Source organism: Staurois parvus, unplaced genomic scaffold (assembly GCF_062004578.1).
Source record: "Staurois parvus isolate SC_StPar_1 unplaced genomic scaffold, SC_StPar_1.0 ptg000120l, whole genome shotgun sequence".
Classification (NCBI taxonomy): Eukaryota; Metazoa; Chordata; class Amphibia; order Anura; family Ranidae; genus Staurois; species Staurois parvus.
In genome coordinates, this window is record NW_028317916.1 from 596,465 (window position 1) to 613,323 (window position 16,859).

Consider the following 16,859-nt stretch of genomic DNA (forward strand, 5'->3'; position numbering starts at 1 on the left):
GCCTGACCCTTTCCTACTCTATCTAAAACTGAAAAAATTGACTTTACATTGTGCGTTCACATTAAGCTCTGTACCACTCCCATTTTAGTTCTAGCAGTCTATTATCTGGACATTTGCAACCATGTAAATATGTACACATCCATAAATACAAGTGTGTATTTTAACTCTTCGTCGTAGAAAAATATATTTGTCAGTGCTACCCAAGATATCAAGCACTGTTACTGCCATGCTGCTTTAGGACTACAATGGCTCTAAATTGGTGCCCCCCTTAAATATTTTTATGATTCTCATTGATCAAAGATGCCAAACATTTTAGAGCTCTTCTTTAACCACTTGCCCTCCAGAGGATTTACCCCCCTTCCTGACCAGGCCATTTTTTGCTATATGGCTCTGCTTTATTTTAACTGACACTTGCACGGTCATGCAATGCTGTACATAAATGAAATGTATGTCCTTCTTTTCCCATAAATAGAGCTTTCCTTTTGTGGTATTTGATCACCTCTGCATTTTTTATTTGATGCGCTATAAACAAAAAAAGACACACAATTTTGAAAAAAATCCCAATATTTTTGACTTGACTGTAAAACATATCCAATAAAAAATAAAAAAAATTTAATTTCTTCATAAATTTAGGGCAAAATGTATTCTGCTACATATCTTTGCTAAAAAAAATCTCAATAAGTGTAAATAATTAGTTTACCTGAAAGTTATAGCGTCTACAAATGGTGGTATATATACTGGAATTTTTATTTTTATTTTTATTTTTTTATACTGGTAATGACGGCGATCAGCGACTTATAGCGGGTCTGTGGTGGGCATTCTGACACTGAGGGGGAACTGACTAATTGCCACTGACATCCACAGTGACACTAATACAGTAATCAGTGAAATAAAAAGCACTGACACTGTACTAATGATACTGGGCAGGAAGGGGTTAACATCTGGGGCAATCAAAGAGTTAACTGTGTGCTGTGTGTTTCTTACATTATGTGTTGTGTTGTGTTTTACTACGGAGACATGCTGCTTTGTATTTCTCTGCTGTGCAGAGAAATACAAAGCAGCATGTCCTTGCTGACAGAAGAGAGATCTGTGTTGTTTACACGCAGGTCTCTCCTCTATCAGCTTTACCCATCAATCGCTGAGTGCTGGTCGGGAATTGCTGGCCGGAACCCAGTGATTGATATCCCTAGCTACCAATAGCAGCAGGGGTAGGGCAGCGACCGTGCGCCCCCTACTTGGAAATGAAAATCACACATACACACACATATATATGTATATATATATGATTTTGCACAGCCCTACCGCTCTGTAGCAGTACTTCTGCAATAGGGCAGCGAGCAGGCGGTCAATTCTGCAGATGGGGCAAAAAAATTACAAAAGAATCTTAGTCATAATAAACTATGTTGTACTAAATTTATAACATAGAAAGTTATTTGCCTATTTTAAAGATGGATGTGAGAGAGTGATGCTTGAATGATTTTTTGTCCTATAGCAGTGAATATATTCTGTATTAGACAACGTTCTGCTTCTTTGATAACATAGTTGCCATTACCCACAATGCACTTTAATCCATCAGTAATCCCACCCCTTTCACTTTCTTTAACCACTTCCTGTCACTTAGGCCATGTATAAAAGGCCTACGGTTGAAGGGGATTATCACTGCGGCTATCCCGGCATTGTTTTTTGCAGCCAGTGATTCTCTTTCTAGTAAAAGTAATCAAAGTGGCTATACAGCTGCTGGATTAAATTTACAGGCAGCAAAAAGAGGACCACCTTTACAGAGCTTTCCCTTCCAATCAGAGAGCCCAGTAATGATGTGACTGGTAGTATCTGGTTCCTGGGACACAGTGACAGGGACACCACCGTGTGATGTCAGAATCTGGTTTCAGTCTCATGTAAACAAGCCATTACTGGCCTGTAAAAGCATCAGATCAAGCTGATCACAGTTTGATCAGATGCTTTTGAGGGTAGAGGAGAGATATTGGGTCTCATAGATTCCAGATCTCTCCATAAAGAGGACCTGTCACAGCCACTATCACAATGGATGTTGTTCATCCCCTGTGATAGCAATAAAGTTGTTAAATAAATTAAATGTACAGTGTTAAAAACAGTGGTCCCGCACAGATATGTAAACACACATGTGAGGCATCGCTGTAAACGCCTAGAGCTATAGCAATAATTCTAGCACCAGATCTCCTGTGTAACTCAGTAATTGGTAATCTGTAAAGGCTTTAAAAGTATTGCCTAAGGAGAATTTTAGGCACTGTAGTTTGGCATCCTTCCATGAACGTATGCAATTTTAAACGAGTACATGTTTGGTACAGTATGTATTTACTTGACATAACATTATCTTTTATATTTTACAAAACAATTGGGTATTATATTGTGTTTTTAAGCATTAAAATTCATTAAAATGTATTTTCTCAAAAGAAAATCATTTGTGTTTGAAAAATATCATGTGACATAAAAATATGCAATCTTTGCTTATAAAATATATAATGTTTTGGACTTCTAAGTTTTCTAGCAAAACAAATGCTGTTTTTACATGTAGAGGAATGTCAAAATTAGCCTGGACTGGAACATTCTTCCTGATAGGTATTCAGATATGATGCCACCACACAACAATGAGGAATATTATAAATTAAAGTCTGTGCATGGAAACAGAAGTCTCTATAACTACCAACTAGACTATCAACCTTTACTTCAAAAGTAAAAAGTAAAATGTACAAAGCAATAGACATACCTTTTTCATCCAGCTTATTTAGAGGTATTTGTTATTTTGTTATACCATTTTGGGGGATTAAATATTCATGTATATTACTATATACAAATGTTTAACAAAAAAGCACTTGGTGAACAATGAACCATAAACTACTGCTGGAATCTAAATTGTACAAAACCCTTATCTTGGTAATATATTAGCCAACACTTCTTCAAAACCTAAGTTGGTAAAAATGGTTAGAGTATTATTTTAATTAGCCTAAAATAAAAAAATTGATTTTTTAACGCCACAATATACAAATGTTTAAAAAAAAAGCACTTGGTGAACAATGAACCATAAACTACTGCTGGAATCTAAATTGTACAAAACCCTTATCTTGGTAATATATTAGCCAATACCTCTTCAAAACCTAAGTTGGTAAAAATGGTTAGAGTATCATTTTAATTAGCCTAAAATAAAAAAATTGATTTATTAACACCACGTGATCCAGTAATAAAACTAACAGGAGTAGTCATGCTTTAATGGACCAGTGGGAAAAAAAAGTAAAGGATACATTACATAAAGATCATCTATGTCCACTCAGATGAAAGGACATGGGAATGAATTAGAACTTTAACTGGAACTGGTGTTAGGAGAACACAAAGGTGTACTATTCTGCACACTACATAAATGTTACCACATTGTATTGTTCTGCAAACTGTAGATTACCACATTGTTATAGTTTTAAAAATGTAGTTTACGTGTATGCAGTAAATGTTTTGCCAGGCTATAAAATCTTTCTTTTTTTCTGAGACCCCAGGTTAATACAATAAAAAGAGACATCTCCTGGTTATACCTCTTCTCATGCAGCACTACTAGTAGCTTAAACAGAATACCTCATTTTCACGACAGGAATCCAAAGTTAATAGCTTTGACACAGTAGCATTTGCTGTGCAACTTTCAGCCACAGGAGACATATGACCATTCCTTACAGGTGGTGTAATCCCCACTGGCTGAACGCTGTGTGCGCGGGAATATGACAGAGTCTGCGCAGAAAATTTGGTCCCAAGTGTTAGGTACTGTTTTACTTGTTGTCTTTGTGTTTGTTGTAGATGATACTTTGCTGGGTTTTCCAGGTGAGTTTGAACCTGTAATGAAAATAGAGGTATATTTATGTACTTTTTATGTTACTTTTCTACATAATATAAAATATTATTAAAAATTATTGTTTTATTTTCATCATTAAACGAACATATGGCTACGTTTTTGATGTTTAGATTGATACTAGCTAAACATTGGGATTGATTTACCAATGGCATAGAAGCTGTTCACCTAATAAACTGAATGTTCTATTTTCAAAGTGTATATTGACTTAATACAATATATTAGATAAAGGTGTGTTGCCTTTGAATGCCCAATAATCTGCATGGGAAATAAAAAACAGGTTTGGGTTTGCATTTGACTAATTTAATTTATCTGAAAATATAGCAGCACACTCTTTACTACACTTTATTGGGAAGATTATACATATGGGACAGATGCCCAAAGGTATTACAAAAAGTGTAAAAATTTTTTTAAAAATGAGTAGCTCAGTTGAAAACATTTCAAATACCTCAATAAATCATTCCTAAGTAAAATAACAGTATTGATCAATGCTAGCATGGTAATATAAATTGGAAATAGTAGATATTACAGGGGAAAAAAAACAATCAAAAGGAAAGACTGTTCCATTTTTTTTAATACGCACATACAAGTTTGTCCAGTTTAGTACTAAATTATATCAATTGTAAAATTATTCTGACATGTTTAAAACCACAAAAATATATGTTAATGGTTTATGTAAAATATAAATACAGTTCAAGCAAAAACACATTAAAAATTCAATAGGAAGAAAAAAATAAAGCGTATAGCTAATTACACATTGCTAACATGTTCAATACGATTTGCACGACAGTCAATGATATGTAATTTCAACTGTACTTTTGCATATATGCATATATTAAATGATACATTTTAAACTATATAGAAATAACAGACATCAACACTTCTTACCTCATAGTAGGAACAGTCAGTTAAATGAGGCATTTTTCAACAATTTTGACAGAAAAGATCTCAGTTAGGTCCTAGCATTGGAAGCACCAACTACACAGTCCTCTGGAGGTTGCAGTTCAATAGGGACAATGTTTGAACTCAGTAGGACTTTATAATCTTACTAAGCATGATAAAGGATCTAATTGGCTACGAGGAAGCAATCCTTTGATTGCAAAGATTGACAGTTACTTCAAATAGATCTGCTTCTGTAGATGTCACATTCCTTTAATTTAACCACGACAGGGATACTATATACAACATAAACTGTATTGTCAATTGACTCTTGCATCTTTAGTCCAGTGGGCTTACTGATAGTTAATTGAAAAGTTGTAGTAATAAATTCTTTTTAAATGCCCCAAGTGTAAGTTTTTTTTAATACGCTTTTAATGATCAGAAGTAGCAATGCTTGATTTACAACACGTATTTATTTCTCTGCTACCTAATTACACAAACTATTTAGAATTCCCTTAACATACATTAACATGCATAAATAATCCACATGAAGCACTCTGCATATAAATGAAGCTCATTTTGTCATCGCTTTGTAATAGTTACTCAGTTATTCACTTACTAGGTGCTTGACATCTTTACTGTTATTTTAATTCTTCCCTACAAAATGAATTACAAAGATCCATGAAAAGCTGAGAACCCTAATAAGTATTAAATGTGTTTATGCTTACACTACTCTAACCGTAGATATATCAATTACACATGCCCGTGATTTAACTCCAATTTAGGACAGTGTTGCACATTATATATTATCTATAAAGCTTGATACTTTTACATTTTAAATATTATTTGTGTGATATATATATATATATATATATATATATAGTTATTTCTTGTAAGTTTGCCCAGACAAACAAAATACAAGTGTGTATACGGTATAAGTGAAATAACTTTTCACTGACAGATTCACTTGTCTATTTCCATCCCATATCATAAAAATAATCCTCTGATTTTTCGGATATGTGATGGTACCTTCTGTTCCAAGAAGGCTTTACTGTGCAACTTATTCAGTTGGAGGACTGTTTGATTGCTTCAGTCCCTTCTCACCATAACCTGTATGATTCTGCTGTCTCACCGAGTCCCATGCCCAAGATGTGGTCTCCATATGCTGCACTGATGATGGCTAAAAAGCCTGAGACAGTTGTTTGCAGTTCAGAATAAATAGTTCTATAATATCAGGCTATATTTGCACTGCATTCAGCACAGTGGCTAAATGGTTAGCACTCCGCCTGGCAGTACTAGGGTTGTTGGTTCAAATCCCAACCACAGCACCACCTGCCTGTAGTTTGCATGTTGTGCCTGTGTGGGTTTCCTCCAGGTACTCCGGTTTCCTCCCACACTCCAAAGACATGCTGGTAGGTTCATTGGCTACTGTCTAAATTGGCCCCAGTATGTGTATGAATGTAATTTAGGGACTTTGTACGCCCCTTGAGGGTTAGGGACTGATGTGAATGTACAATATGTATATTTGTAAACGCTGTGTAAATTGACAGTGCTATATACGTGCCTGAAAAAAATAATACATTCCAATGGTTTTGGATGTGTATCTGGCTGATGGGGCATAAAGAAATGTTATGCATGGCTTTGCCCACTGTCTTGAAATGCAGAATAATCCTCTTATTTTGGGGATATGTGATGGAATGAGACATGGGAATGCATGTCTAGACCACTGCAATGTGGGCTCACTGGAGAGCCAGGCTGAGGTGTGGTTAGGAGTGGCTGGCTCAGGCTCTCAATCCATGCTAGTCCAGGCATCTGGGTGGATCTCTCACTTTAAAGTTGGGATCTTCCCAGAGCCTGGGCTGGCTGAGTGACATCAGCCAACAAGTGTACTTTGCTTCTCTGTCGGCTGAAAACAGGTCACAGGAGTTCAGTTAGAAGAAATAGGGTCAAAAGAGCATTGGCCATACTTTTCCTTAAATTTTTTGCTTTGGGGTTTAGAGATGCTATAGTTCAGGGCCGGATCTAGTCTGTGGGGGTGCAGTAAAAAATGATGTCAGGAGGGCAGAGGATGGGAGGTCAGCAGGGCAGAGGACAAGGGTCACTGCAGGCAAGGCAGAAGATGGGCAGAGCTCCTTCTCCCATCCCTGCACTGCACACAGCCTGGGCACAGGCAGCAGAGCTCCTCCTTCCCACACAATGTATAACTGAGATCAGTATACTGTCAGTCAAGGACAGTATAGTGGCAGGTTAGGGCAGTATAATGTCAAACTAGGGCAGTAAAGTATCAGATTAGGGTGGTATTGTGTCAACTTAGGGCAGCATAGTGGCAGGTTAGGGCAGTGTAGTGGCAGGTTAGGGCAGTGTAGTGGCAGGTTAGGGTAGTATAGTGGCAGGTTAGAGTAGTAACGTGACAGTATAGTGGCAGGGTAGGTTTGGCTTTGGGGGGGCACAACTAAAATTTTTTGGGGGGGCATCCCCCCTAGATCCAACCATGCTATAATTCCTACAAAACTGATTGCTCTGAGCATTGTTCAGACTACATACAAATAAACATCCTTTATAATCTATCCTCTATTTGTTTCAGATTGTACTTTTACTTAGTTTCTGGCTAGCCCTGAATACTGCTGAAGTAGAGGGACTGAGTAAGCACATTGCTCATTTGTTCCTGTCTGGTTTCTCATTTCCTCTGAAGAAGAACTTCAGCAATTACACAGACACCTGTAACTTGTATTGCAAAGTCTCTACTTTTTTCCAGTCAGCAAAATTATTTAGTGCTTATTCTATTGCAAGACTTCCTTTTTCAGAATATAGAATCTGTACAATGGATGTTGACTCGTCAAATTAGCCTGATCAGATAATTTATAGTAATTTCAGATGAGAGAAGGTTTGGTTGTTGTTATCATTAATATTATTAGTATTAATATATTGACCTTTTCTACTTTTCAAGCAACATATTTTCCAAATGCTAAAACAAATATAATAACCTAATTAAACGGTCAAGGTATTTCTTATCACATTAGATTTGTGTTGTTATGAAAAATGTCTCACTGTCATTTCTAGCGTAAGTGGTAAAACAGTTAGGACAATGGGGATTCTACATGGTAACATTGAGAAAGCTGAGTCTGCAAGACAATAGTGTGATACATATAATGAGCACTGTCTTGCTTAGTCATCTTACTGCAATATCTGCTGCTGACAGTTCAGGTTATGTCTACATAATCTCCAATGGTTGTCAGTGAGTGAGCATTAAGTGTACCCTACTGACAGCAAGATCAGAATTCTGCTTAGGAATTGCACACATATAAGGAACTTTACTTTTTGTTAGATGACTTTAAACTGTAGACCCCTAGATTTGTTTTAATAATATGTTAAAATTTGACTGAACATTATTTCAGAATATTTCAGATGGTCTAAGTATTTCATTTAAAGTGTATATGAATCCAAAATCTTTTTTTTGTTGTTGTTTGGATTCATGCTTCACTGTATGTGGTTTTAAGAAAATGTATTTTTGTGAATCTGTTGTAAAGTTTCTTTACTAGGAAATACTCCCAGTAACAGAACTTCTTGCAGCAGGCTGATAACACTAGGTTGCTGCTTTCAAATTGGCAGCAGCATATAGCCAATAATCAGGTCATGTGCAAAGATTTTGGTCTACACAGGTGAAGGTACATTTTGGTGTGCAGTATGCTAGTGTAGCAGCTTTTGGGGAGAGGTATGGCTGCCATACAGAGCAATCGCAGGAAGTGGGACCTGAAATACGCCACACAGGCTGCGGAGAAGGTATCACTGGTGCCCACGCTAGCAAACTCCTGCCAGGCAAATCACTGGAGCCAATTGCCAGAACTTGTTTCAGCACTAGGCTCCACTCTGGGGTTCAGATACTGGGCTGAGCTCCTGGGATTTGGATTTTGCTGCCCCCACTCATCCTGGCACCCTCAGGCAGATGCAGAAGCCGCCTTATGCTGGCGCTAGCCCTGTCTATAATGCAGCTACTTCAGTTGTCTGTTGGGCTGCTATCAGGTCTATGAAATGGGCAGCCAGATGACTAGCAGGATAATAATGCTACTGCTAACTGTGAGGCCTTAACATTCTAAACCTGCGGTAGGAAGTGCTGTTACTGGCAGGATCTCTAGGTAACAAACTTCGAAACAAATTCACAAAACATATTTTCCGAAGAATACTGTATACAGTAAGATATAAGATAGATAAGTAAGATATAACTCCAAACATACTGAAAAAAGAGTTGGGTTCACATTATTCTTATTTTTATTGTTCAAGATAGTGCCAACAATTAGCACAGCAGACAGTACAATTACAATACAATTCAATATAAGAGGGTTAGAAGGACCCGATTCTTGAGAGCTTACAATCTAATATCCTTTCAGTAGATATAAATATTATCTGAAACAATATTTCATGAATACTCAGTTAGATTCTATCCAAGTACTACTTCTGTTTGTATATTTACATGGTATGAATACTTAAAGTAGTTGTAAACCTCAGACATAAATTATGAACAAAGCATATCCCTCTATAGTGTCTAGTTGTCTCAATTAAGAGCGCTTATTGTCATTTCTGTCTGCTTCATTCCTTTGCTATCAGCATGAATCCCTTCTGATAGGTTTTCCTGACACCAAGAGAAAAATGGTGACAGGAGAGGGACCTCCAACAGATTGACTTCCTCAGTTTTGTTCATGTGAATTGTTTGGAGGGGGTGTGTCTCTTCCTTCCAATCATCTCTTAGAGCTCTCCTCACTGAGCACTGCAAAGTTCAGCTCTCTGCCCCCTTTTTTTCTGAACTTTCAGAAGCTTTATAAATTCAGAACCTTGAATGGATGTAGAAAAGAAAAGACTGCAGCATGTAGGAGGATATGTTTAATTTCTGTGTATGATCCGTGGCCAGTCACTTCACTTGGTATATATAAGTGTTTACAACAAAGTGGAATAGTTGCCTAAAACAAAATATTCTTAGAAATATTCCTTCCCCCCTTCTCCTACCTATCCTTCATACCCTATGTAAAAAATATCTGTATACTTACCTTTTTATAGTTTGCTCCAGTCTGGTCACGTGATCGTGCAGCGCTGGCTCTCCTGTGTCACTGTGCAGATACTGCAGAGGATAGGAAGGAGCGTTGAAAATGTTTAGGCCATGGGAGCCTATGAGTGATGTCATGACTCCTGGAATTCCCAGCTGTTGTTGAGCACTCCATGACACAGGGGAGCTGGGGCTGCAGGATCATGTGACTGGATCAGACTGAAAAAGGTAAGTATATATATATATCTTTGTTTTTTAACTGAGTTTGCAGAATAGTTGGAGAAGGGGGAGAGAAACATTTTAAGAATAGTTAATATTAGGCTTTAATTCCACTTTAAGGATGACTTTCCAGGATTAAAATTACTTTGTAGTATTCCTTTAGATTACAAACTTATTTGGGCAGGGTTTTATATCTATTGTTTTATATAGTTTTGTATGTGTGCTATAGACCCTATATTAATTATATTATAAAAAACTGTATAAAGTGTTTATTATTATTATTAATAATAATAATAATAATAATAATAATTTGATTATTTCTATGTGTGTATTGTCTTTATTTATTTTGGAACTCATAATAAGTTTTCAGAAGCAATCTCCGATCTGTGTGTTTAGTATGTACTATTGCATTTGCCATTTAATAATATTGAAATGTATTATCTCAGTATAAAAAGGTTTTCATGATGCTTGTGTACATGCTAGAAATTAGTTTACAAAGATAAGGATCATTACTCAAAAAAATGAATGCAAAAAAAATAAAATTACATATTATCAAAGTGGCTTTGTACAGGATCAATTAATCTACTCAAGAAGTTTGATCAAATAAAATAAATAGATTATGAAAGTAAAATTACATATTAGAAAATATTAATTTGATCATTAAAACCACAGTGACATATGTCTTCCTTTTAACCACATATTTCTAAAAAAAAAAAAAAATTTAGAAAAATTCACATTTCTTAAATTCTTTCAATGTGGGCAGCAAATTAGCTGTCTCATGCTATCCACTGAAGACTTAGCATTACATTTTTGAATTAGTCTAAATCCTTGTCACCAACAGTTCACATCTAAAAAGAATGTCTTTTATCTACCAGGTAGATCAGTTGCTGAGACAATGTCCTACTCTTAGCTAGAACATAATTCTAAGCTGGCTTTGATTCTTATTTCTGAAGCTTTTAGAACATTTTTTTCTCAGTCCATTAATTGCACACTTTGTAGAATAGTTTAAGGATAATTAAAGATGTCTATTAACAATACACAAATTATTCTTTATATCTTTTTTGTTACGTTATTCTAATTTTTAGTATCTATATACTGTACCTGTTCTGTTATAGGGAAGGCTATACATGAAGGCTTTCAATAACCTCTGTACACAACCCAAGTGTTTAGAAGTCTTCACCCACACTGATATATTGTACGAAGGAATACTTAGCACTACATTTCAATATTTTAAATATTATATTTATTTTATTTATTTATTTTATTTAATTATATATTATTACATTATCTATGACTACATATTATTTATATATATTATATTTAAAAATGTTACAGGTATGTTACACAGTAGAAAAAACTTTGTTGTTGTTTTACTAAAGGCAAATTTTGCAACGGAATTTTCCTCAGAGCTTAGTGAATGAGTTGAAGCTCTGAAGGCCTATTTGCTTTTAGTAAATCAACCCCAATGTGTGTAACATTACCACTTACAGTATATTGTATAGTGTGGTTTATAATCATTGGTGATTGAGATCCCACACTTTTGTTTGAAACATTATGCATTAGTGTTCCATTCCACACACATACAGCGTATTTTGACTTTCAAACCATAATGAAAAGATGTACAGTGGATATAAAAAGTCTACACCCCCCTGTTAAAATGTCAGGTTTCTGTGATGTAAAAAAATGAGACAAAGATAAATAATTTCAGAACTTTTTCCACCTTTAATGTGATCTATAAACTGTACAAATCAGTTGAACAACAAACTGAAATCTTTTAGGTGGAGGGAAGTAAAAATAAAAAACTAAAATAATATGGTTGCATAAATGTGCACACCCTTAAACTAATACTTTGTTGACAGACCTTTTGATTTTATTACTATTATTAGTCTTTTTGGGTATGAATCTATCAACATGGCACATCTTGACTTGGCAATATTCCTTGCAAAAACACTCCAAATCTGTCAGATTGCGAGGGCATCTCCTGTGCACAGCCCTCTTCAGATCACCCCACAGATTTTCAATTGGATTCAGGTCTGGACTCTGGCTGGGCCATTCCAAAACTTTAATCTTCTTCTGGTGAAGCCATTCCTTTGTTGATTTGGATGTATGCTTTGGGTCATTGTCATGCTGAAAGATGAAGTTCCTCTTCATGTTCAGCTTTCTAGCAGAAGGTTTTGTGCCAATATTGACTAATATTTGGAACTGTTCATAATTCCCTCTGCCTTGACTAAGGCCCCAGTTCCAGCTGAAGAAAACAGCCCCAAATCATGATGCTGCCACCACCATGCTTCACTATGGTGTTCTTATGGTGATGTGCAGTGTTGTTTTTTGTGACAAACATATCTTTTGGAATTATGGCCAAAACATTCAACCTTGGTTTCATCAGAGCATAACACATTTTCCTACATGCTTTTGGGAGACTGCAGATGTGTTTTTGCAAAATTTGCTTGGATGTTTTTCTTTGTGAGAAAATGCTTCTGTCTTGCCATAGCCCAGACATATGAAGAATACGGGAGATTATTGTCACATGTACCACACAGCCAGTACTTGCCAGATATTCTTGCAGCTCCTTTATTGTTACTGTAGGTCTCTTGGTAGCCTCCCAGACCAGTTTTCTGCTCATCTTTTCATCAATGTTGGAGGGAAATCCAGTTCTTGGTAATGTCACTGTTTCGTCATATTTTCTCCACTTGATGATGACTGTCTTTACTGTGTTCCATGGTATATCTGATGCCTTGGAAATTCTTTTGTACCTTTTTCCTGACTTACACCTTTCAACAATGAGATCTCTCTGATGCTTTGGAAGCTCTCTGCGGACTATGGCTTTTGCTGTAGGATGTGACTAAGAAAATGTCAGGAAAGACCTACTAGAACAGCTGAACTTTATTTGGGGTTAATCAGATGGCAGGTGCGTATTGACTCCTATTTAACATGATTTTGAATGTGATTGCTTAATTCTGAAAACAGCACACTTATGAAACAACATTATTTTAGTGTTTTATGTTTACCCCCCTTAAAGAATTTCAATTTGTTTTTCAATTGAGTTGTACAGTTTGTAGGTCACATTAAAGTTGGAAAAAGTTCTGAAATTATTTATCTTTGTCTCTTTTTTGTACATCACAGAAACCTGACATTTCAGCAGGGGTGTGTAGACTTTTAATACTCACTGTATTTCCTTTTTTTACAGCAGGCAGTAATTATGTCAACCATAGACTCAATCTCCCACCCACACTATCTAAAGGAATTGTATATATGTATCTGTGTGTAAAACAAATTGATGTATCTATACAATACACACATATTGTATATATGCATTACACACATCCATACATATGTATACCATTGCTGAGACATATACTGACACCTTTAAAAATTGTGTAATTATATAAAAAAAATTACATTGCAACCTCATTCCACAATAAAAACATGAGGGGTGACTGAATGCCTTGTTGTCTATAGTTGCTACAGTTGCAGCAAGGTGATCAATCTGTTACTTTGGTTCAGAACCAGGTTGCCAATCAGTCCTCCATCCAAGCAATGTTCCAAGCAAAGAACAGCACTGGAGGTGGTGGCTTATTGCTTTCCTTTGGATCTAGTCAGGTTATAGCCGAAAGCAGTGAAAATAGACTTAAAACTGGTAGTGACAGTGACAGTGGCAAACATAGTATTACTGGCAAATCTAATGTGAGAATAGTGATGTTGGACATCTTTTTTTTCATTAGAAAATCTTTCTAAGTCCCGATTTACACCTGTGCATTCCAGGAATGTATGCAGAAACACGTTTCTGCACGTGCTCTCGGAACACATAAAAAAGGTGCCAAAATGTGGGATGTGCTTGTGGTGCAATTAATTCTTAGTGGCACCCCAAATGTGGCTAGCAGTTGCATGCTGTGTCACTTGGAAATGTGCCAAAACTCAATGTAAAAAAATATGCAAAGCCCATCACCCAAAAAGTTGTGGGAGCTTCCTTGGTGCATTTATCTTGTGTATGGCGCAATGCATGAAAAACACACAAAAATACCCGTGAACACAATATCTTTCTATGCCTAGTGTGAATGGGGCCTAAATCACCATGACACTGTTATGGACATGATATGAAAACTGTCTCAGGGTGAAAGAAGACAATACAGAAAAGATGGGTGGTACTGAAGACGATTAGCCTTGGTCACATAAAACCAAGTTATCCAGAATGCAGCAACTAAGGTTGCCTCCACTGGAGCCAGGGATAGTGTAGTGGATTCTTACTTTCAAAATATTAGGCTCAGGACCACTTTCAGCTGTGAGAGTTCAGAAATTTTTTGGGATTTCCAGTTTTGGAGTTTTACTCATGATTGGCAAATAACACAATTTATCATCGTTAGCAACATACGTAGAAAAAAAAGTAAGATGTGGCTCTTTAGGCTCATGTTTGGCAACTGCAGATTTCATGCACCAAATTACATCACACTTTTTTGTGATAGAAGCACAGGGAAATATTTTCCTTGTCCACCATTTCAGTTTCGTTGCCAACCAAAATTTTGGACAACTTGATCATTATTATTTGCTGCTGAAATGCTCCCCAATCCTCTTCAGGCCAAGAACTTGCACTCTCCAGTTTTAGTAAATGCCCCCCAATGTGCTGGGTAAATCACAACCACAGTGTCATGGTCATTTACGGCTGGCCTGCGGGCTTTCATTTCTTTTCTACTGACATTGCATGCTGTACCCTAATGGTGTTTTATCTCTTTTTTTTCACCTTTTTTTTTCAATAGTCTATTATTTTTTATGGGAAAAAAACTAAAATAAAGGGGAACTTTTGTAACATCAGGTGTCATCTAAAGCCAGGTGCTTAAAAAACCACCAGAAAACACATTAATTTGACCTTTCCCACAATTCCAATACTTTTCACCAAAATGGGCAAGTTTTGTCTAAACCTACTATTATGTTTGAAAATTTCAGGGGAATGAAACCTCTTAATTTCACTCATCACTACTTCAGAGTAATAAGCATTTACCATATTTTTCGCTCCATAAGACGCACTTTTTCCCCCCAAAAAAATGGGGGGAAACGTCTGTGCGTCTTATGGAGCGAATATGGAGCGACCGGCCCGGTATTCCCGCCGCCGTGTTAGAATACCGGGCCGGCCACTCGGCTCTACTGTGTAGAAGAACCCGCTCCTCCATCCTACCTGTTCCTCGGCACAGCGGTGTCCTGCTTCCATCGGTCATCTTCTCTCCCCGGCGCTGGCATCTTCAGTGTGGGCACCCGGATGTGACAGTTTGCGACTTCACAAGCGGGTGACCACTGCGCATGAGTGATAAGTGATGCGCTTTGTAAATGGCCCTGTAGTCTTATGGGACCTGGCATGTGTCCCACAAGACTACAGGGAGGAAGGGGGGGAGGACAACTCCATAGAAAGTGGGAGCGGGTACCTGTCGATCTCGGGTACCCGCCCCCCCCCTTCACAAAGGTCTGCAGTCTCTGGTCATCTCCTGTACTATGTCCACAGTCTCTGGTCATCATCTCCTGTAATATGTCCGCAGTCTCTGGTCATCTCTTGTAGTATGTCCGCAGTTGCTGGTCATCTCCTGTACCATGTCCGCAGTCTCTCTCTGGTCATCTCTTGTAGTACGTCCGCAGTCTCTGGTCATCTCTTGTACCATGTCCACAGTCTCTGGTCATCTCCTGTACCATATCCGCAGTCTCTGCTCATCTCCTGTACTATGTCTGCAGTCTCTGCTCATCTCCTGTACTATGTCCGCAGTCTCTGCTCATCTCCTGTACCATGTCCGCAGTCTCTGGTTATCTTCTGTAGTATGTCCACAGTCTCTGGTCATCTCCTGTAGTAGGTCCGCACTCTCTGGTCATCTGCTGTACTATGTCTGTTGTCTCTGGTCATCTCCTGTACTATGTCCGCAGTCTCTGGTCATCTCCTGTACTATGTCCACAGTCTCTGGTCATCCCCTGTAGTAGGTCCGCAGTCTCTGGTCATCTGCTGTACTATGTCTGTTGTCTCTGGCCATCTTCTGTACTGTGCCCGCAGTCTCTGGTCATCTCCTATACTATGTCTGCAGTCTCTGGTCATTTCCTGTACTATGTCTGTAGTCCATTGGTTCAGAATTTTTTTCTTGATTTCCTGCTCTAAAATTTAGGTGCGTCTTATGGTCAGGTACGTCTTATGGAGCGAAAAATACTGTAATTACTAATAAATAGTATTAAAGAAGGAAATCTAATGAGTTTCCCTTGCAAGCAAAATATGGTAATGCATTATAGAGATATAGATAGATAGATAGATAGATAGATAGATAGATAGATAGATAGATAGACAGATAGACAGATAGACAGGCAGACAGACAGACAGACAGATAGACAGATAGACAGATAGATAGATAGATAGATAGATAGATAGATAGATAGATAGATAGATAGATAGATAGATAGATAGATAGATAGATAGATTTTTTTTTTATTTATTTTTTTTGTTGTCAGTCTCCTATCATATTTATGTTCCACAAGAAAAGAAAAATACCCATGCCAATGAAACAGCTATAGATTGCAGATTTGTTGCTTTCCAGAGTAAAGTAGCCTACTGATACAATAGAAAATCGGTACTTCTGGAATTTAATAAATCAGTCTATCCACTTGCTTTCTAGTTTAATTCAAACTATTTATCTGTGCATAGAAATGTAGTTCTTCAAAGTTATTTATGAATGTAGATAAAACTTATATGAACACAACAGCATAATAAGATTTTTCACATGAGCACATACAGTGGCTTGGTTCGGCAAGCTGGATCTGTAAACAAAACTTGCAGTAATTGATAAGAGTGCATAAGCTACTAAGTCGATATATGTTTTTCATATTCCGTTGAGATACCATTTA

General features: G+C 37.1%; 1 protein-coding gene across 2 annotated transcripts in view; it reads right to left on the reverse strand.

Annotated features, from left to right (window-relative positions):
- The window catches only part of TFEC (transcription factor EC), a 98,779-nt gene extending 94,971 nt beyond the window's left edge, over nucleotides 1-3,808 (reverse strand). For both annotated transcript variants that reach the window (XM_089672078.1, XM_089672077.1), the window contains exon 1: nucleotides 3,598-3,808. In XM_089672078.1, the coding sequence (XP_089528204.1) occupies nucleotides 3,598-3,678 (81 nt within the window). In that variant the 5' untranslated portion in view covers nucleotides 3,679-3,808. The remainder of the gene's footprint in view (nucleotides 1-3,597) is intronic.
- Nucleotides 3,809-16,859: the final 13,051 nt, after the last annotated feature.